This window comes from Ciona intestinalis, chromosome 7 (assembly GCF_000224145.3).
Source record: "Ciona intestinalis chromosome 7, KH, whole genome shotgun sequence".
NCBI classification, from domain to species: Eukaryota; Metazoa; Chordata; class Ascidiacea; order Phlebobranchia; family Cionidae; genus Ciona; species Ciona intestinalis.
This window is the reverse complement of record NC_020172.2, coordinates 3,826,744-3,848,617: the sequence shown is the minus strand read 5'-3', so window position 1 is coordinate 3,848,617 and position 21,874 is coordinate 3,826,744. Positions and strand designations below refer to the sequence as shown.

Here is a 21,874-nt window from a genome sequence, read left to right as displayed (position 1 = left end):
TAATTACTGTGAAAACTCTGCCTTAGTTATTATTTATGAAACTCATGTTTTTAATGAAACTTTTTAATATAAATTATATAGAAGCCGCGGTAATGAAGGTCAGGTTAATATGGTAAAAGTGTGATGGAACACGTTTACTAAAGTGGGGCGATATGGGACATAATTAAAATAGTGGGGAAATATCGGACATGATTTTATTCTTCATTTGGTGGTAAACAAAACAATTTCTTACAGCAAATAAATACCCGCAAACTCACGACTCTAATCACCCTTGTTAATTGTTCTAAACACGATTAGGAAATATGGGATTTAGGTGCTAACGGTATCCTATCTTACTCCACAGTACTATATTTAAAGAACGGAAATGTGAAAAGTAACGATTTAATACCGTTCCGTATGACAACACGCTAAAAATGCACACAGAGCTTATTAGCCAAAATGCGGGGCCGTTACAATCAACATGACAGTTATTTCTTATAAATTTGTCCAATAAACTATATGTGTAATGTGTACGTAACACTAGTATGCAAAACCGAAAAAAATCGCTGTCGAGTTATCGAATGAGTAATAAAATTTATGACACGCTACATTGTTATATTCCATAGATTGTTGGTTAACGTATGGCGCAATTAAACAGCCCCGTATTTGGCTGTAACGTGATATTCCAAGAAATACACTATGACTTTGGGAACAGAAAACCGTTTACAAATTTTGTATTGTGTTGTTAAAAAAACATTAATCTATTGTAAAGTATAGTAGGGTGGGGTAGATGGGACATCTTTTCATTCTATTTCTCGCCCCATTTAGTAGTTAACAAAGAACATTCAAAGAATTATAAAACCGTATCCACATCACGACTCCCATAGACCATTGTTAACTGTTCAAAACACGATCAGGATATTTGAATATTATGTGCTCAAGGTCTCCTACTTACCCCACAGTACTATATACTGTAAAGTGCCGAAATCTATTGTACGGTCCATTACAGTAAATGTTATAGCTACAAGACGTTATTGACGTATCTTAGGAATATTAAATATATTTAACCGGATACGAAGATTGACATCCATGCTATCTATTACGTCATAAACGTTACTCGTGACGAGTTGGCGTAGGTTCAAACTCAGCAAAGTAAAATATTATTAAATTATCTCGTATGTAATGAAAGGACAGTTTACGGAACTACTGTTACGCCAATGAACATAAATGGTAATATCAACAAATAATTCTAAGCGTTTGAAAGGAACGTTTATAGTTACGTCATTGAATAGAACATTCCTTTCAACGTTAGCAGTTCAGTGTCCTAATAACGAAACTCAGTGTTATAATAATTGAAAAATACAAGTTCAATTGCCTATGTTACTTAATGTTTATAGAAGGGTGGGAGGAGATGAGACACTTTTTCATTCTATTTTCTCGTCCATTTGGTAGTAAACAAAGAATATTCAAATAATTATAAAGTCGTATCCTCACGACTCCGATAGACCGTTGTTAATTGTTTAAAACATGATCCGGATATTTGGATAATATGTGCTAAAGGTTTCCCGTCTTACGCCACAGTACTATATGTTGAAACTAGTACGACATTAAACTTATGTATGGTTACACAGAAACTTGTGTTAGCTGTTACCAAAGTTGCTGTTACCACTTGTTTGTAATTGGTTCAACGCCCACGCTTTTCACTGAAGCTCATTTCCATATACACTTTATGTATAGCGTGATTTAACGACTGTTGTTCAGCTGTTGATCCTTTTCTCTTCGTTGTTTAAAATATTATGATCTTCGCTACGGTTTTCTTTTGGTTTGTATTGATGGCACAGTGATACAATGAAACTCAGTGAAACAAAACAATTTAGTTTCAAAACATTACTCTACTGCGGTAACTTAAAACAATAACTATCATAATTATTTATAAAATAAAACATTTAGTTTAAGTTTAGGAAAACAAAGCAGTGGTTCCACAACAGGTAACTTATTTAGGTTAACTAAAGTCAAGTAAAACTTTACAGTAAATGAAATCGAGCACATTTTTTCTCCACACAGTATGTTTTTAAATATTTGGCACAAAAGTTCTTTATAAAATAAATCAAAAAGGATAGGAAAATTTACGAATAGGAAAATGTTTGGGGAAAGTGAGTTAACTTGTCTAACAGTGGCAATTTATTGTTTATCAGTATTTGGAAGTGTTGGTTGCAGATGATGTACAACTCATGGAAGACTGACATCTTGACGAAATCTATAATTGCAACATATGTTTAAAAATTCAAATATAAACAGTTGGTTTAGTAAGGTGGGAAAAGATGGGACACCTTTAGCACATAATATCCAAATATCCTGATCAGGTTTTAAACAAGTAACAACGGTCTATGAAAGTTGTGAGGATACGGTTTTATATTATTTGAATGTTCTTTGTTTACTACCAAATGGGACAAGAAAATAAAATAAAAAGGTGTACCATCTTCCCCCACCCTACTATATATTGTACTATCAGATATAAAAAGTAATAAATACAAACCAAGCCAAAACTTAAACAATTTTGTTAGTTGATTTTTTTGCCTAACAGGTAACAAAAGGTATGTATTTTGGAAAGACATTTAATGTTATGTTATTTAACCCAATGTTCACAAATTAGGTGTATGTAAAAGACGGAATAACTACTTTCGTTGCTTCATAACGACTGTGGTTGCGCCACACTATAATAACTTTCATGGCGTCACGCTAGGTTAACTACGTTCCATTAATTGGTTAATCATTTATTTATTCAATAAAACTTGTGAATGGAATATTCTACAAACCCTTGAATGAACTGATCTTGGTTCTGTGTAACAGCTTTGTGGTCGTTTCCATGAACTTTGGAACGTAGCAGAACAAGCAGTGTTTGGTCGACTACCAGACGTCGAACGGGCAGTTCTGTTATTTGAATATATCCTTGATTACATTGACTCATACCTGTCTACATTACTTCCTATGATCACATCATTACTGTCAAGTTTATGTCAACAAAATATAAATTAAAGTGTTAATTGCAACACCATACATTTTACAGTGCCTACTAAATTTTAAATAATTTTTTTAGGAAAAGTTTAATCATTACTGTCATGTCAATAAAATATAAATTAAAAATGTTAATTAAAACATCTTACAGTACAGCTTTTCAAAATGCTTCCAATTTTATATTTTCCATAGAACTTTTTTCAGATTTAAACAGAGTAATATTCTAATCTAAATAGCTAAGTGCTAAGATATGGCAAGGCAAGTCATAGCATCAGGATATAGACCATAGTTGGCCCATTACACCAAAACCGATATTTAGATGTGCAATCCTATGAAACAAATTTACCTTATTGGTAAGGTTTACTGAATATTTAATGTAATGTAAAAAAAGCCAGGCCCAACCTAGCTTAGGCGCCTATGATACCGTTTCAAAATGCTAACTCACTTAGAGGTGGCTGATGATAGAGAAAGTCTGCTTCTGCATGCTCTTGTGTATGGATACTGTGTGCATGTTAGAGGTCTGACTTGTCGTTCTACTTTAAACAATTTTTCGTCCTCTTTATTATCTTGGGCTTCATAATTCCATGATATTGGTTCAAATTGAAGCAGGAGAATGTTGCTTGTTGTGTTCACGACAATTCTATCTCCGCCTATTAGACTGTATGCATAGTGTAACAAGCTTGTCACAATCAGAGCTTTTATTATATCGGTATTCTAGGCTGCGGTTTACAACGGACCGCCCGCTAGCGTGTCCAAAATATAATGACCAAGAAAACTAAGGTTATTTAGATTCCAGACTATGCAGAACCCGGATGTCCGCTAGATGCAACTCAAAGCACACACAGACACAACAAAGAATATACGTTACAACAAAGAATACGTTACACATAGCAAGCTTTAACGAATGGATGTAGCTTATTTATTCTCGTGTAGCGTGGAAAATGACAGTTATTATAATGCGAGTGTTTTGTTTCATACACATCGTGTCAGTTTAGAAGTTACCACGTATGTAACTTTGTGGGTGATTGTTATTTCTGCATGACAACTGAAAATTTAGACAACCCAGTAGTGACCACTGGGTTTTAGAAATTGCATTAGGTGTCTTGAACACACATACGCCCACAATGGTGGCAACAACAAGCCTTGAATCCATAATCTCTGGATTAGAGGCAGCTAACCGACTTGCCATGGTGCCAGTAAATTAAATAACATTTTATTAATAGTCTTACTTGTTAGTATAACAACATAATGAAAGTATCGGATCACAATTACTGTTCCCTCTTAAAGCTCTCATGCATTCTCCTGTTTGTAGATGAATAACTCTCAATTTTCCATCTTCACAGCCAGTGATGAGTCGTTGGAATGACAATGCCACACACAAGACTTTCCTGAAACACACAGAATAATTTTAACTAACCAAAACTTTATAAGCTGGCACGAAGTACATAAAACAGAACACTTGTGTTATTACGACTGTCGTTTTCTGGCCATGCAAGGATAAAGCAAGTTACATTTATTCATTCATTCACCTACCTAGGGTGCCGATACGATTTGAGACATTTCTTTACCTTCCCTGGTTTCACCCACGCTAATGCATAACCATCATCACCAGCTGTTATTATGTAATATGCATCACAACAAACACTGTTTATTCCACATCGGTGCCGTAAGGTCTACAAAAAAAACACAATAATAGTAGGGTGGGAGAAGACGAAACACCTCTAGCCCCAATATCCAAATATTCCCATCTTGTTTTAAACAATAGATGGTTTAATATTCATTTGAATGCTTTGTTTACTACCAAATGGGACGAGAAAATAGAATGAAAAGGTGTCCCATCTTCCCTCACCCTACTGTATGTTATATTCTGTAGTAGTAAAAGCTAGAGTTATATATGCTTGTTAAGCTAATGTCATATTATTTAAAGAACAGTTTTAGGAAATTTGACTACAGCAAAAAATAAGAAAGTAGTGTGAAATCCAGACCAGGTCCAAAAAGTTATAGCACTTCATTCTTAACTGAAGGGTACTAGATTTGAGGTTCGTTGGAACTAGTATTGTTGGTGTGTGCGTTCTTGGGCAATAAACTTTACAATAGTTGTTTCAAACCAATGGGTTGTGCAAACTGCAAGACCATCAGAAAACAAAAGTCACCCATAAAGTTGCATACATTGTGAAATAAGTTAAATTCAACCATTACCAGAAAGTTGCTCATGTGTCAATACTGTCAATCATACGAACCTTAACCAGTTTTCTTGTAGAAAGATCCCACACTTTAACTTTCCCTCTGTCGCATGAACTGATCACAATGTCTCCAAGTATCTTCACACAAGTTAAAATACTTTGTTCTGAATGTTTGAATGTGCATTTACACTTTCCGCTTGATAAATCCCATGCTGTAAGAAAACAATGTAACTTTTTTATCCTCACCTGCACACAAAATCAACAGTCGTTAAAACACGGGTGCTCTGTTTCATACACTATGTGCTCGCTTACTAGTTACCACATATGTAACCTTGTGAGTGGTTGTTTCTTTTCTGTATAGCTGAGAATGTGGACAACCTATTAGAGACAACTGTAATTAAGTGTCATGAAATAAGACACATACCTATGATAGCATCGACGAGCCTTGAACTAATAACCTCGAGGTTTTAGGCAGGCATGCCAACCACTGTGGTACAGCTCATTATAAACTTATAATGATAATAGTAACTTTATTTCTCTCTTCAATTACGGTAGCGAAAATTTAAAGATATTTTAAACAAAAAGACAGAACATAGCGACAAAACAACAGTTGTTAAAACACGCTTACAGTTAAAAACATATTTAAGTTTAGTTGGAAAAAATAAGCGTGGTCGCTACACCTAGCAGACAAACGAGCCATTTATGTTTAATATTATCAAGTCAGTTTTCTAATAGAAGCAAAAGTGTGCATAAAATTTAACCCAGGTACAAACCTTTCAGCCTACCATCTTTAGAACCAGACACAAGAATATTTTCGCACGAATCGATTGAAACGATTGACTTCCGATGTCCGGTCAGAATTTGTTTGCAACCACTTGATCCAACACCCCAACATCTATGTATATAAATGTTGCTTTTTTTTCACTTTTTTTCTTCCACTTAAATGTAAATATCTTTTTAACTGTAAGCGTGTTTTAAATATTAACTGTTGTTTGTCTCTATATTCTGTCTTTTTGTTTTAAATATTTCTAAATCTTGTTGGTAACATACAAACCACGAATAGACCTTAAAAATATTGTCTACCATGAGAAACAATTACCAAAAAATTGGCTATAAAACATAGGTTGTGCTACAAAAGGCCAAAAATATTAAATTTATTAGTGACAATTAGAAAATATTGGCAAGGGAGTTGTAGGAATAAACATATGGTAAATACACACTAATGAATTTTTATTAAATACCTTATTGTTGTGTCATAACTACCACTGTAGAAATTGTTCTTTTTCATATGAACAGTTGTTATGTAACCTGGGTGTCCTTGAATAGGGGGTTGACACAACTGACCTGGCATTAAAATTGTTTGAATATTATTAGCTAAGTACATTAATGGGCTGTCTAATTTGTCAGCCATACAGAATAAATATCACTCAGAAAGTGACATACGTGGTAACTTGTAAGAGGGCACAGGGTGTTAGAAACAGAACATGTGTTATATAGATTGCTGTCATTTTCCCGTCACGCGAGGATAAAACAAGTTTCATTCAGAAGAATGTTAGTGTACTCAAGTGACTTTTCATAGTTGCCAGTTGCCACACCCATGTCCAAAGTCTAGTCATTGTATTAGTACAATGTGTATCAGGTCTTAAGACTTTTTTGGATTAGTCAGGATTTAAGCTTTGAATACATTAATGACTTATATTTCTGCATGGTTGGCAATTTTATGTCTGTATATTTATATGTACATAAGAAAATAGAAGGTTTTAGATTTAAGGGATTACCCAAAGTGGTTAAAGTTTATATTTAAAAGTTTCTTGTTACTTTAAAAAACACATTAAAAAAAAACATTTTTGTTTGCGTACAAATAATACTGTTTTAACTCACCAGATCGAATGTCGATAATTTTCACAGTTCGATCGTTGGATCCCATTATAAGTGAGTTACCACCATCGTAATCTATTACTCTATGACGATCTGAACTAAAAAACAAAAGAGATTTTAAGCATGGGTTAGATCAGAGCTTCCCAGACAATTTTGCTCCTAACCCCACTTATTCTCCTAAAATTTTCCACAAGCCTTCATGGTTAACAGTATAACTAATATATGCAGTACTTTGTGTCAAATTTTGTGACCTCTGGTTGGAGCAATTGCCTTTGAGTGTCTTTTTCAAAAAAATACAATGGTATGGGTTTATTCACTCATAACACCAAACTGGTGGTACTGATCACACTTAGAACGAATATCAGATTAATTAAAACAACAAAGAGAATGGTATTAGCAGCAAAACACACATTGTGCATAGATAAAATACACATTTAGTTAAATTCCAACTTACTGATGGTTAACCACAAGAACATTATACGCTCCACAAAATATATTTCTCTCTTCAACTAATGTAGGTGTTAAAGGTAACCCAATGTCGGTGAAATCAAAGTCAAGTTTCTTTGTCGTCAAGTCACCTATATAAGTAAGAGGGTAAATATGATTGTAACTTACCATGTTCTACCCTGACTGTAAAATGTTAGTCGTTATGACACAGATGTTCTGTTTCATACACCTTGTGCCAGTTTACAAGTTACCATGTATGTTCCTTTGTAAGTGACTGTTTGCTTCTGTATAGCTGACAATTCAGACAACTCATTAGTAACCACTGAATTGGAGCAATTACTGCTCAAATTATAACATGTCAAATACACTACCTTCACTGATAAATGTTTCATCTTGTTCCGAAACAACGGGCAGCATTAGTGTTCGTTTTTTTGCAAAATTTGCCTGAATACCTTTTGCAGAAACACCCTGAAATTGTAAAAAGGTTAATTTTCCACCTAATTTAAAATGTTGCTACTTCCCATCATCGATTATTGGTAAAAGTTTAATTAAATGAATGAATGTTACTTGCTTTATTCTTGTGTGGCCGGAAAATGTAGGAAAAAGACAATTGTTATAACGCGGGTGTTCTATTTGTGCCAGCTTACAGGTTACCATGTATGTACTTTATGGGTGAACACATGCCTGCATAAGAATAGATTCTTCTTTCATTTCATGAAGAATATAATTTTCAAGTTTGACTTCATGAGTTAATTTGTTCCATGCGTTCGAAACACATGATGATGAAGAAAGATCTTTAGAATTTAAACAACCTGGAAAAGATAAAGTGCTAGGGAATTAATGTAACTTATCTAGCCTGTACAGCCTATTCAGACATTCAGCATGGGTATGGTTTATTGTATACCTCATGCCCGTTTATAAGTGACCATTTACATAACGTGTGGGAGATTGTTTTTTCTGTATGCCCGACAATTTGGACAACCTATTAGTGACCACTAGGTTTGAGCATTGACTGTCTTGCCCAAGGATAGACAACAGATAAATCCCTAAAATACAGAGCAGATAAATCCTAAATATGGCAGCATTGAGATTTAACCTGGTAACCTATATAAAAGATGAGCAGTAACTTCTAACAAGTATGCCACAGTGGTATCAGTCATACTCATACAATATAAAAAGAGTAAATATCCACAAATACATATGAGGTAACTCGTAACCTGACATGAGAAGTATGAAAAAGAACACCATGTTATAATGATTGGTGTTGCCCCACTACGTCAAGATAAATAAGCTAAATTCATTCACGACCGAGCTCCACTTACTTAAAATTTGTTTAGCAAGATGAACAGGAAGTTTTGATATAAAATCAACACAAGGTATGATAAAACAAGAAGATGATGTTGATGATGGGATGTTGCTTAATCTTCCGTATTTATCGTCAGGAACAGTTAAAGAAGATTCAACAAAGTTTAGATGACTGTCAATAAAAAATAAATTTAAAAACTGTCAAAAATTTTCAATGTTTGCCACAAAACTGTTCTCGTAGTGTAAAAACTAAAAATGATAAAATACGAGTAGTTAAAAATTTGATGCGCTGCAAATAGATCAAGCCAACTTATTGTAATCTTAAAAAAAGAGAACCAGCCTCTTTATATATGTTGGACAAACAAATAAACAATACCTGAATTGAACTGAATTAGATGTTGGTATGTAAGTTTGGTGATCTCCTGAACCTAAGTAATATTTACATAGCTTTTATGTTTAATTAAAATATTACAAATTTGTATGTGTGTATAAGCCAACATGCAAAATATTGTCAGCTTGTCTGTCATATTATGATATAAGTGAATGTAATTTGTGTGGCAGGGCAATGGTCGCCATTCTAATACAAATGTTCTGTTTCATACACCCTGTGACTGCTTACGAGTTACCACGTATGTAATTTTGCATGTGATTATTTTTGAAAATGTTTTATTTTTCTTTGTAATGTATGACTGACAATTGCTATTGCCAAAAATGGACACAAATACTAAATTACTGCTAACATTATAGTGTTACACTATACCTACCTGTTACTTCAGAAATAATTTCTTCGTGCCTTTTGAGTTCACAGCATCTTGATTGACACAGCTGACAAACATCATATAGTATGCTTGGATCAGCAACCATTCGAACAAGTTGTAAAATAAAATGTTTTTTCTTCATGTTGTCGCTGTTCGTGAACCATTCGTATATTGAAGATATTTCTTCTGAAATATTAAAAAAAGTTAAATGTTACCCATATTTTTATTTGTTTTATAACAAAATAATAGAAATTGTTATTATAGATAAATTTACAATCTATGTAACTCTGGGCTTACTAAGATCAAACTGATTTTACATCCGGCGTTGTGGCAAAGTGGTAGGCCCGCCTGCCTCTAACTCGTCGGTGCTGCCATTGTATTTAAATTGATCATGCATTTCATAAAACTAATGTCTAAGTGATGGTGAAGAATCTATTGGTTATATTAAACACTTATCATTCGATCCCCAATTTTTAATTTATTATCCTTTTTGATCTTTCAATTTTTCGCTGTAACAGGAGTATTGTACACTAATAAACCTATTTATATAATGAACATGTACCTTGCTGTATCATCCCCATATTACACGAAACAAACTCTTTCATTTCAATGCAACTTGAGTTAGATTGTGACCGAGCGTAAATATAATCTTTGCTTAATAGCGATGACAAAATTCGGGCAGTTTGATGCAAAATGTCTAAGCTAGGAACTCTGTATAAAAAAGTCTATGTCAATAGGCTACTGTATTAATATAGTAAGGTGGGGTAAGATAAGACATATTTCATTCTCTTTTTTTACCCCACTTGGCCGTAAATAAAAAATATTTAAAGAATTGTATACCCGTATCTTCACGGCTCTAAAATATCCTTGTTAATTGTAAAACACGATCAGGAAATATGGAATTTAGGTGCGAACGGTACCCCATCTTACCCCAAAGTTTTATGTAATTAAAAACACTTAATACATTGTTTATTTATTATGCTATTTCACCGTCATTTACCTTTTAATAATTCCAAGCATAAAATCTCTTACAGCATGCACGTCGGAACGTAAAATCCATGCATGTGTACGCTTTAATACTGTATGAGTTGGTGCATTCATTTTTAATTTTACCCGTGGCAATTTTGTTATCAACATTAAAATAAATCTTTAGCGTCTTCCGTTTCCATGGTTCAAAGCTTATTTAACAAGAGAGCAAGTACAAATTACTTATTTGTGCTCCAAGAAAATTTGTCTTGGTTCTGTATTTAATTTAATCGTTAAAAGTTAGGGAACAATATTGACAGACTATTTAATTACAATAGTGACAACATACTAATTACCAGTTCTGTCCCACACGTTTAAAAACGATAATAGCAACACGAGTCCGTTCTATAGTGGGGTGGGGGAAGATGGGACACCTTTAGCACAGAATATATAAATATCCTGATCGTGTTTTAAACAATTAACAACGGTCTATGAAAGTCGCGAGGACAAGGTTTTATAATTCTTTGAATGTTCTTTGTTTACTACCAAAATGTACGAGAAAATAGAATGAAAAGGTGTCCCATCTTTCCCCATCCTACTATATAAAACGAAAAAAAAGTATTAGAAAACGCGTGGTTACTATGATATGCATTAAATTACGTTAACCTGTAAATACAACCATAAATGCAGGATGTGCGATGTGTAATAGCTCCAATACTCACGCTACCATTTTCTGCTTCCCAGCTATAGCACAGATTTTTTCGGCTATAATTAGTTACTGTTGATCGACATCTCAGACAAATGAGTGCCACACCACAGTCGGGTCAAGAATCAAATAATACGAAGCAATGGATCAATATGTGGTTTTGTTTTGACATATTGCACGCACTTTTGCTATTACGCCAGCGACACGTCACAAATTGCAGGAATCATAAATCGAATGAGAAAGTCACAGTTCACTTGTTGTGCGATATGGGCCTATATATCCATTTGTAAAAAGAAGATTGGGTTGAATCGTCATAGACGCGTCATATCCCGTGGAAGATTTCCGTTTTGTTGACCACAACAACAAGTCGCAAATGCGTTTAAGACTTGTTGTTGTACCAAAGTTTTATACATAAATATAAATAATTGGCTCCAAATTCATTTATAAATAAGTGGTTTAGGTCTTAGGAAGCACAGTTTAATATACGCACAGCACCAGTAGTTAATGAAATTTCTGTTTTCTATGGAACATAACATATAACATAATCTTTGTCTTTACTATTCAATTTTTCGAAAACGATTATCGTGTTTTTTTAAAGAATGAAGAAAGAGAATTAATAACAAAACAACAGTTGTTAGAAAACGCTATGGATAAAAGTGAGAGAAAGAGTGTCAGTTAAAAAGCGTTGCTGTTGCAGCCAATAGAACGCTGTTGATTGGAATTCGTAATTTAACACTTTAATACATCCGCTTTGCCTTTAATTGTTTGCTGGCAAACGCTTTCAGCAGCTCTTAACAATTGCATTGGTGTTGTGTAAGAACGTATAGCATAAACATCAACAACAAGTGTTTTCGTTCGGTAATGTGAGGTGCGTGTTTAGCATTGGTCAAAGTTTGCCCCAAGAAAATGACGCAATGTCGCATTAGAATGTTGTTGTTGGCGGATATTACATGCGTGCATGAGGTACGGGAAATCAGTGAGAAGCACCGACTGTAAAGGAGACGTCTCAGTCCCAAACAAGGAACGTATTCGAGGGCGTGTGATATGCTTAGGTGTCGGGTGTCTGAGATATAAATACGCCGCCAATTAAAGCAGTTCTTATAAAGGTACAGCTATATCATACTTGTACTTTGGCTCTTTCGGCAAGAATTTTGCTGACCGAAGTTCGACGTCTTATTCAGATTGCCTTCTTCAGGGTAAAATAACAGTTATAATGCTCACTTTCTGTGTTGGTTTACGTAGTTTACATTACCGACGTTGGACGTCTTATTCAGGCTGTCTTTATCAGGGTAACAGCAGTTTCTTCTAATGCTCACTTTTTGTGCTGGTTTAGGACGTTAGAAACTAGGTCAGAGTGGAATGAATATACCGTGAATATTATACACATCACGATGAACTTCAACGAAACTAATGCGAACTTAGAATTCTGCAACAACACTACCCCAAGATCGTTGTCAATAGCAGAAGCTGTAGCTTGTGTTATATCGGTATTTACTGTCGTGGAAAATATGATCATTCTACTCGCGATAATCAAAGGGCCCGTAAGCCTACGGAAGCCGCCATATTGGTTTATTGCTAGTCTTGCGAGCGCCGATTTGCTGTCGGGAATTGAGGTGATTCTCGCGATATTTCTGCCGGTTGGTTCATCACCACTGTCACGGGTAGCGTTAAAGGTAGGATACATATATAGACGTTATGAACACTTAACAACGGTCTATGGAAGTCGTGAGAAAACGGTTTTATAATCTTTTGAATGTTCTTTGTTTGCAACCAAATGGGAAGAGAAAATATTATAAAAAAGTGCCCTATCTTCCCACACCCTACTATATACGGTTATTGTTTGTTTATAAAAAATATTTTAATTTTACTTAGTTTTTGGACTGGGTGATTTAAGGTTATTATCATCTATTTACGTGATTTTTTGCACAGGGCATGGCAGTTGTAACTTTCATCGCGTCAATCAACAGTTTACTATTGGTTTCATTCGATCGATATTTAAGGATCGCTGAGCACGCGAAGTACAACAGAATCTTAAGCAGAAAAGTTATAATTCTGTTGATTGCAATTTCGTGGGCTGTTTCTTTTATTATGTTCCTAATAGTTCCTTTAGTTGGTTGGTCATGTCAAGCAAACTATTGCTGCAGAAATAACGGTAAGAATGTTTACTTGAATAAGAAACCGTTTAAACTTTGTCTTATTTCCGGTATAAGAACTGGAAGTGTTACGTCATAAATAGTGTTGTTGCTTAATACCGGACGTGTCCGGCCAGAACAATAACTGTCACCACTATATACAGTCGTTAACAAAGTACTGCCGGCGACCTAAGTCACGTTTAAAGACAATTACACATACCGATAGTAACGACAAAAACAAACAAAAAAAACGTAATATAGGGTGGGGTAAAACGGTACTTATCCTTACAAATTCATTAGACTGTATTTGGATGCTATATATGTGCCGATGCTGGTGTTCCGTCCCCCTATCCCTATACTGTATGTTATAATTCGATTACACGCGTTACTTATATAATATTATATATTTGAAACTCTAACTTTATTACATAGAATTTTTTCTTTTAAGGTTTGTGCATTTGTAAAGAGGCCGAGTCAATATGTGGCCAGTGTTCTCAGTCGTTTGAGCCATTCACCAAGTCCTATATAGTAACTGGCGTCGTGTATTTTCTACTCGCCGTGGTTATAATGACTGGCTTTTATTCCGCCCTATTCCGCATCGTGAAGAAGAAAACTTTCGAAAGGCATAAACACAGCAACCATGTGAGTGCCGACCCTAAGTTTAAGGTACGTTATATTTGTCTTGCGTTCATTGCGTCTGTTTTTAGGGTGACCTTAAAATGCTCCTCGTTAATTAAAATGTTGTGCGTCCAAGTAGGCAGCTGGTGAGTCGTGCAGTTACTGTCTGGTTTTTCGGGTTGTATGTGATCGGAAATTGGACGTAAAGCACGTTCCTTCGGTCACCTGTATGATGGGAAACGCGTCATAAATTGTATCCGGTATTGCGAACGCATCCGCTATTTCGTTGCATAATGCCAACAATTCACATAACACTTGACACTGACATAAAACTGAGATTTACAAGAGCATTATCGGCTTACATTATTTTTAGAAACGGGAGCTCGACCTTGCGAAAACGTTGGCAATCACTTTAGGCATCTTCGCGTTTTGCTGGTTGCCAGTAGTTGCATTATTCATTGCGGATATCGTGATAACGAAACCTGTCAAGTTACTACAGAAAGGTATGTTTGTTTATTCAAATTACTTGGATCATGACCTTTATACTGTATATATAGTTTATACAATGTTTTAAGCGTATTCACACGCCTACCACTATATAAATATCTCTATAGGCCGTAGTACTTAATACAGTGTATTGAGCTCACCCCATACAATGCTGCTGTATTAAGCCTATACCATACAAGGTATTAAATAAAGCCCATGTACACACGTACTTTACAACCTAACCTTTTTGCAGCTTTTGATTACGCCCTGGTTCCAACGGTGATAAACTCGCTGCTCAATCCAATCATTTATTCAATTCGACTTCCAAAGATGCGAGAAACAGCAAAGCGTGTTGTTATGTGTGGACTTTTCAGTGGATCAATGTTAGTACAATGTTCCTATATATACTATGTTTTGTGTATTTTTATATATACAGTACATATTGTAAAAAGATGGGATATACTTTAGAACTAAAATCCCTTAACTTTTTGATCTTATAACATTTGGCAACGTTCTTTAAGAGTCTTAGGACTACGGTTATATAATGCAGTATATTCTTTTTTGCTACAAAAGTGGACGCGAAAATAGAAAATGACATGTCCCATCGTACCCTACAGCATGTCACGATATATTCTGTGGGTGCACTTTTTATATAACTGTTTTATAGATCTGGTTCACACTGGGCGTCCACTACTTCGTTAAATAGATCCGTGAGACGGAAGACGCATTCAAAACCGAAGACATCTTCGAGGGGTAGCAAGTCAAGTGATTTGCTCAGCAACTGATATGCCGGCATATTCTTGAAAATATCTTGTTAAACTATTTTTACACGCCGCCTATTGAACGTGGCGTAATACATATTAATATATGGAGGTTATTTTTTGTTGCATAATACATTACAGTTTGTTTCATCATATTTATGTCAAAACATCAACCAACGTTATTACTGGTTCAAAGAAATTAGAAAACAAGCAGCGCTAATAAGTTAACCTTTTGGCACGAAAAAGCAGAAACGATGTCAAAGGTTCAACATACACAATGGGTCAACAAAGTGTCAGTTTAAACTTTACCCTTTAGTTATTCAGCAGTTGGCAGGAGATTTCACCATTTGACACCTTGTGACGCGGAAAATCCGGAAATGTTATTGCGCACCTTATATGTTGATGCTTGGTGCGTTCGTGCACGCATGCATGTCTTCATACAGAGTAGTCATAAATATGATCACGAGACAAGATACAAAGTCGAACGGGGTATTACCATAATATTATAGTAGCCTGTACTGAAGTATACTATGGTATTACCTTCTTAAAGCGGTTACTCTAATCAGGGAATTAACGTTACGTACTCCAAGCATTTACGTTGCTTGATTGGGGTTAATTAAAGGCTAAAGTATCGCTATATTAAATTAAGAGAAAATATAAACCTGATACTGTGACCAGTTGGTCGACTGATTTTGTCGTTTTGTGGTTCCTAATTTGTCATTACAAAACTAAACTGCCTTGGTTTTGAGTTTGTCCTCATTTAGACCCTTTTAGGCGAAATAACGTGTAATTGTTCAGTGCCACGCGCCTTGGACAATTGGTTGGTGAAACTGAAAACTCAAACTTTTTATTCCAAAACACATGTTAACATGTTTTGAAGCAAGTATGCCAAATCTGCCTAACACATGTACAGGTTTCTATGTGTATGCATTTGCTTGTAATATTCTGACCGCTAGCAGGCAGTATCATTTCCATAGAAACCAATATCCAAGCAAGGTTATCTATTTTGCCGCGGAAGATAAAACCGAATAATTTATTCGGTGAAACAAGTTTGGGTTAATCTTTAGCATGAAATTAGAACTACTTGAACACCGAATCATGAATCAAGTTACCTGCTAGTTTAAAATAAAACAGTAATCATGAGGTTCGTACAAAAACTTTGTATGAAATTTGTGTTAATAAAGCGCTGATTTAAAGCAATTGTATAATAGTTTTCCACACAAATATTTTTTTTTTAAATTCTGCCAAATATATAATCTATTATGTTGCTGTGTTCTGTAAAACAAATAACTGTAAAGAGTCTTGCCAGCAAACATTACTTACATGCCCACAATGGTAGGAGCGTTGAGTCTCAAATCCATAACCTATGGTCTAGAGGCAGGCACGCTAAACTGTCCCACTATTTTCTGCCCTTGAATGTCCACCACTGTCAGAAACAGCTATAGTGATAATGTGCAAATTAAAAGGCAATAACCCACTTTACAGAATATGTCAGTTCCTGATAAGATCTTTGCATACAAGACGGTTATTTTTCGTGTCCGATTTTGTGTGCTATCATTAAAAATTGGTGTTCAAAGCACACACAATTGCAAGTCACTTTAGGAAACCCTACTTAATTTAATACAGATTTGGTTCATTGTTTAATTAATTGGCGTGCATGGGACAAATTATGGTGTACATAACCAAAAGTTTGTAAACAAAATTGTGTGTACATACCATACTCTGCAGACTGTGTAATAATGTTGTTCTTATTGTTTATCAGTAATGAGGAGCAGCCCACCCACACCTCTCTTACTGTTGAAAACATGAAGAGACATGAACAAGAAACTGGAAGTGTGGGAGTTGAAGAATTGATGACAAAATCAAATGCAGGTAAATACTAAACTTAATGTAACATGTATAGTAAGGTGGGGTAGATGGGACACCTTTTCATTCTATTTTCTCATCCTATTAGGTAGTAAACAAAAAACATTCAAAGAAATATAAAACTGTATTCTCACAACTAAATATATAAAAATATTTTCCTAATTTTTGAAAATAACAATTAAAAGTGTGCATCACGCAAACATTTTTTTTATTTGTAAATGTAATATTTTTTTACTTGTAGATATTGAGGCAAAGGAACTCAATGGCAATGATGACTTGTATACAAGGTGAGACAATGCATTGATTTATATAAGATATTTGGTTCACACTATTATCCCTTATTTATAGACTGTGTGTTTAGGTACGTTTTTATTACAACTTGGGAACTAAATAAACATGAATGTCTCGTTGTTCGTCTGCTAGGGGTAGCGACCACGCTTCTTTTTTGTGACTAAATGTAAATTTGTTATTAATTGTGTTTAAACGACTATCATTTTGTCACTAAATTTTTTTTCTTTTACCCATTTTTTTATCTTTGCTACCTTAATTAAAAATACAAATAAAGTTAATTACTGCATTATTATTATTATTATAACCAGCTTTTCACGTAATAAAAATCAAGTCCAACTAATTCCGAATGACAACATCAGTCCCTTATCCAAATGGAATCTGAATTTTCTATTTTCGAATGTTCTTACTTGAACAATAGCCCATAGTTAACCATCAATTTATGATCAATATCTCAGACACGGCAACCCAGACACCACAGTTGTGACGCGCAGTATTAGAAATAATGGGGAAGAATTTATTGCCGTATCAATTGAGATGCAAACTGAAGAAAGTTGCCTGCTACAAACTGAAATACACAATGATACAGGTACAATCTTTTTTTATTAGTTTAAAATTTTTAATTTTTTTGTGTGAATTTTTTTTCAGGTGCGAATTTTTTTTTATAAGTTTAAAATTTAAAATTTTTATTTTTTATTTTTTTTGTTTAGTGTCTATGCCTGTGAATTCTCGTCATAACCAAATGATACCCGGTTCGATACCTGATACTGCTACCATTGGGGACTAGTTTCATTTTGTTTGATTGGTTTATTTTTACGTCTTTTAAACCTTTACAATGCAATAAATTTATAAACATTTTTTATTAATTACCTGGTCAACTGTTGTTCAGTATTTTGTTGATGAACATTTAAGCAAATTTTTGTTAATCCTTCTAATAAAAAAATTTGATGATCATAGGAATTGTAAACATATATGTATATACTGTGTTGAACTAAATTTTGTTAATTATTTTTTGATAAACAGAAAAACAATGTTTTGTTGATAAAAAAAAGTATTTTTTTTACAGAAACTAACGGGTCTTTATCAGAGAATGAACAAAACATTGAAGCTGTGTTAAAAGTTCATGAGGATGGTCATGAAACTGAAATCTCAACAACTGAAGACATGGAGTCTAATGATGGACAAAATCATCCAATTAATGACAGGATAAGGTGAAGTATTAACATTTTGATTAAATAAATGTAAATTACTTTATCCTCACGTGGCTGGAAAATGACAGTCGTTATAGCACGGCCCACGGGTGTTCTGGTTCATACACCTCGTGCCAGCTTTTGAATTATGTAACTTTTTAGGTGATTGTTTTTATTTAATTTTTTTATGTATGGCTGTCAATTTTGACAACCTATTAGTGACCACTGGGTTGAAGCAATTGCCGTTAAGTGTGTTGCCCAAAGGCACATAAGTTCAAAACGGTATTGGTAGCAGTGACGAGCCTTGAACCCATAATCTCTAGATAAGAGGCATGCGCGCTAACCAACTGTGCTACAGCGCTGGATTTTATTTTTTATAATACCAGGTTTTGTCGGTGTGTGTGTTCTTGGGTAAGAAACTTATTGACAATTGCTCAAACTTAAATTGTTAGCAATACCACAAAAACACCACCTTAAGATATTAACTTGGTGGAAAAGTTAAATAAATTTGTGTTTATTTACAGCAAGAGCCCAGCAAGCGGGTTAAGTCAGAGTTTGAATATTGATTCTTCTGTGATGGACGACAACCCAGTTGCTGAGGTGACATATTGTATAATAAAATAGGAAACCTAATTACGACTACTTACATTCTACCTTCATCACTAAAGGTGGTTTTGGTTTTTTAAACTGAATTAAATGAAATAAAAGTTGTATTTTACACATGGGCTGTCATGTTTGTATCGAGACTGACCGAAACAGAAAGTAAACTGTTGATTATGTATTGAACAACAAACATTCAAATATTGTACCTGTGCTATGGTGCATTAGTTAAGCACCTGCCTGCTAACCAGAAAATACTTGGTATCATACTGTCATACCATGCAATTATGTGTATTTGCCCCAAAGCAGTGGTCCAAAATGGGTTGTCCAATTTATCAGTCATATAGCATAAAAATCTACACATGCGGTAACTCGTAAGCAAAATGAGGTGTACAAAACAGAACACCTGTGTTGTTACGACTGTCCTTGCCCCAGCTTTCCAGGATAAAGCAAGTTACATTTATTCATTCAATTACGTTAAGCGTTAAATTGTTCTTGCTACTGCAGATGAACATATTAGACACCATGGGTTCCCATACACCAACAACTGAGGTATCAAGCGTTGGAGCTCCTTATATACTTCAATATAAACCGGAATCTAAGGCACATAGAGTGGATTATGACAATATTAAAGTACTATTTTGAATTATTATTGGGAGAATTGTTTTTATTAGTGCTGTTTTATAAAAGGTAAAACACAGAATATGGCGACAAAACACTAAATATTAAGGTAAACAGCCAGGAAAATTATTTTTCTTTTGTTGTTTTTTGTTGGGTAGGGCTACTCGGAGTTAAACCATTTGTGTCTTTTTAGAAAAATGTCAAAAACATGATATAGCTACAAAACTACAATTGTTAAAACATGCTTAGGGTTAAAAAATATTTTTACATTCAAGAAAGAAATGTGATCACTACTCAGACATACATTTGAGTATACATTTCAAATAATAATAGTAATATTTATTTGTCTCTTCTATTACGGTAGCGAACATTTAAAAAAAAAGAAAAAAAAGGATAAAGCGACAAAACAACAGTTGTTAAAACACACTTACAGTCTAAAACATGTTTACATTTAATTGGAAGAAAGAAGCGTGGTCGCTACACCTAGCAGACAAACAATGAGCAATTTATGTTTAACTATTTTCCAAGTTAAAGAAAGAAAAGTGTGCATAAAGAAAACAACCCATAAATGGGGGAATAATAATATAAACCAAATTTACATAGACAATCGTTCTCTTGACAGGATACATTTAATTTTTTTAAAAAAGCAAGGTCACTACACAGACATACATTTGAATATTTGATATTTTAACAGGACAAAGCATCTTCAAGTGTTGACTGGGAAACCATGAAACCGGAAGATCAAACTTATTTTAACAATTTATTGGAAGAAGCGGCGAAAGAACGAGAGAAAAGTGAACAAAGCAGTCAATCAGATACATTGATTGATATTGAACCTCATGCTGCATATGGCTCACAACAAGTTAGTGGAATATTTTGTGGGTTTTTATTAATGGCTGACACATTAGTGACCCATTAGTGAATCAATTGTCATTAAGTGTGTGTTCTTATTTACAGGAGCGTAAGATAGCAAAAGAACATGCTGCTGAACGAATGAGGGCTCGTGAAGTTGAAAGACAAAAACAAACAATTCCTACAAATCAAACTAACTTTTATGCTTGTAAGTTGTTACAATTTGTTTAACACAGGATTTCTCAAACTTTTTGGCTTGTGAGCCCTTTTTCTCCTAAAATTTCCCGGACCCCTTACGACTAATAGTACAATATATGTAGTACTTTGTGTAAAGATCGTATATTCTCAGTGACCCCTGAAATATTGATACAACCCCCAGTTTGGAAATCACTGGATTAGGGTAAAGTTACCAGTAGTTTCATGTAAAGTGAAATTGAGGATAACAGTATTAATTATTGTTGCTTATTATTCTAGCGTGGCAGGGCAATTTAGAAGCTAACATGGGTGTTCTGTTTTATACACCTCGTGCTAGCTTACAAATTTCCATGTGTCTAACTCTAAGTAAGAATTTTTATATTAATGAACCATTTTTGACAAATTGAATTAAATAGTACTGCGGGGAAAAATTAGATACCGATAGTACCTAGGTCCCATATTTCCTGATCTGTTTTAAACAAATAACATCGCTTTTAATGTGGTGAGGCCACAGGTATATAATTTGTTAAAAAAATGTCCTGTTTTACGCCACCCTACTATAATACATTATTTAATCTACCTTATGTCCATACAGTTGCTCGGCAGTTAAAAACCGTAAACTATTCGTTATCATCTGAGAAATGCATGGAAGAGGGCTGGACCATTCGCCCAATAACCCCACCACAAGTAAATGAACCTGTCGAGGAATTTATAATACAAGATGCACAAACCGCAATCGCAAGTGGCAGAGTAAGTATATATATGATCTTGAATAAATGAATGTAACTAATTTATCCTCGCGTGGCAGTGACAGTCGTTATAATACAGATGTTCTTTTTCCTACACTTGGTGCTGGAATGCTAGATAAATAGTAATATATTTTAAAAGATTTTTTTGTTGTAATGTACGGCTGACAACTTAGACAACCCATAAGGGGCCACTGGGTTGCAGTAATTGCCATTAAGTGTCTTGCTTGCTCAAGGGCGTCTGCTCCTAGCAGTGCCAAGCACAGAACCTCTCTGGGCTAA

The 21,874-nt window shown here is 34.5% G+C and overlaps 3 protein-coding genes across 4 annotated transcripts in view; 2 read left to right on the top strand and 1 right to left on the bottom strand.

Annotated features, from left to right (window-relative positions):
* Positions 1 to 1,790: 1,790 nt before the first annotated feature.
* On the bottom strand, positions 1,791 to 10,768 carry LOC100176379 (F-box/WD repeat-containing protein 10-like). The gene is made up of 17 exons (XM_018812467.2): positions 10,566 to 10,768; positions 10,128 to 10,276; positions 9,572 to 9,751; positions 9,184 to 9,235; positions 8,825 to 8,979; positions 8,187 to 8,314; positions 7,874 to 7,970; positions 7,510 to 7,633; positions 7,059 to 7,153; positions 6,419 to 6,521; positions 5,951 to 6,072; positions 5,235 to 5,389; positions 4,528 to 4,667; positions 4,224 to 4,382; positions 3,440 to 3,652; positions 2,796 to 2,910; positions 1,791 to 2,236 (listed from the first exon to the last, which is right to left on the bottom strand). The coding sequence occupies exons 1-17, from the start codon at positions 10,700 to 10,702 to the stop codon at positions 2,171 to 2,173; spliced, it is 2,190 nt and encodes a 729-aa protein (XP_018668012.1). The 5' UTR covers positions 10,703 to 10,768; the 3' UTR covers positions 1,791 to 2,170.
* A 1,393-nt stretch (positions 10,769 to 12,161) lies between these two features.
* Positions 12,162 to 15,389, top strand: LOC494372 (sphingosine 1-phosphate receptor 3). 2 transcript variants are annotated; one of them, XM_018812470.2, is made up of 6 exons: positions 12,162 to 12,910; positions 13,167 to 13,389; positions 13,818 to 14,011; positions 14,361 to 14,490; positions 14,727 to 14,856; positions 15,141 to 15,350. In XM_018812470.2, exons 1-6 carry the CDS (start codon positions 12,629 to 12,631, stop codon positions 15,256 to 15,258), a joined length of 1,077 nt encoding a protein of 358 aa, XP_018668015.1. In that variant the 5' UTR covers positions 12,162 to 12,628; the 3' UTR covers positions 15,259 to 15,350. The 2 variants fall into 2 exon arrangements, with proteins under 2 accessions (XP_018668015.1, XP_002130878.2); XM_002130842.4 differs by having other exon boundaries at positions 12,487 to 12,910; positions 13,818 to 14,035; positions 15,141 to 15,389.
* Positions 15,390 to 16,175: 786 nt separating this feature from the next.
* The window catches only part of LOC100181064 (glutamate-rich protein 6), a gene marked incomplete in the record, with an annotated part of 8,406 nt that continues 2,707 nt past the window's right edge, over positions 16,176 to 21,874 (top strand). Inside the window, 10 exon segments of the mRNA XM_026835186.1 lie at positions 16,176 to 16,378; positions 16,997 to 17,106; positions 17,342 to 17,387; positions 17,847 to 17,977; positions 18,455 to 18,599; positions 19,103 to 19,178; positions 19,686 to 19,811; positions 20,494 to 20,661; positions 20,757 to 20,859; positions 21,442 to 21,596. Coding sequence (XP_026690987.1) covers positions 16,374 to 16,378; positions 16,997 to 17,106; positions 17,342 to 17,387; positions 17,847 to 17,977; positions 18,455 to 18,599; positions 19,103 to 19,178; positions 19,686 to 19,811; positions 20,494 to 20,661; positions 20,757 to 20,859; positions 21,442 to 21,596 — 1,065 coding nt within the window.

Bases quoted from the DNA above. Each gene is read 5' to 3' on its own strand.
- LOC100176379 (XM_018812467.2), bottom strand. From the start codon at position 10,702: ATGTTGATAACAAAATTGCCACGGGTAAAATTAAAAATGAATGCACCA. The intron at 5,390-5,950 runs GTTTGTACCTGG...GTTTTCTTACAG, and splicing joins TAAAGATGGTAGGCTGAAAG to CATGGGATTTATCAAGCGGA. The intron at 3,653-4,223 runs GTAAGACTATTA...CTATGCATACAG, and splicing joins TTATGTTGTTATACTAACAA to TCTAATAGGCGGAGATAGAA.
- LOC494372 (XM_002130842.4), top strand. From the start codon at position 12,629: ATGAACTTCAACGAAACTAATGCGAACTTAGAATTCTGCAACAACACT. The intron at 13,390-13,817 runs GTAAGAATGTTT...TTTTCTTTTAAG, and splicing joins CTATTGCTGCAGAAATAACG to GTTTGTGCATTTGTAAAGAG. The intron at 14,857-15,140 runs GTTAGTACAATG...ACTGTTTTATAG, and splicing joins GGACTTTTCAGTGGATCAAT to ATCTGGTTCACACTGGGCGT.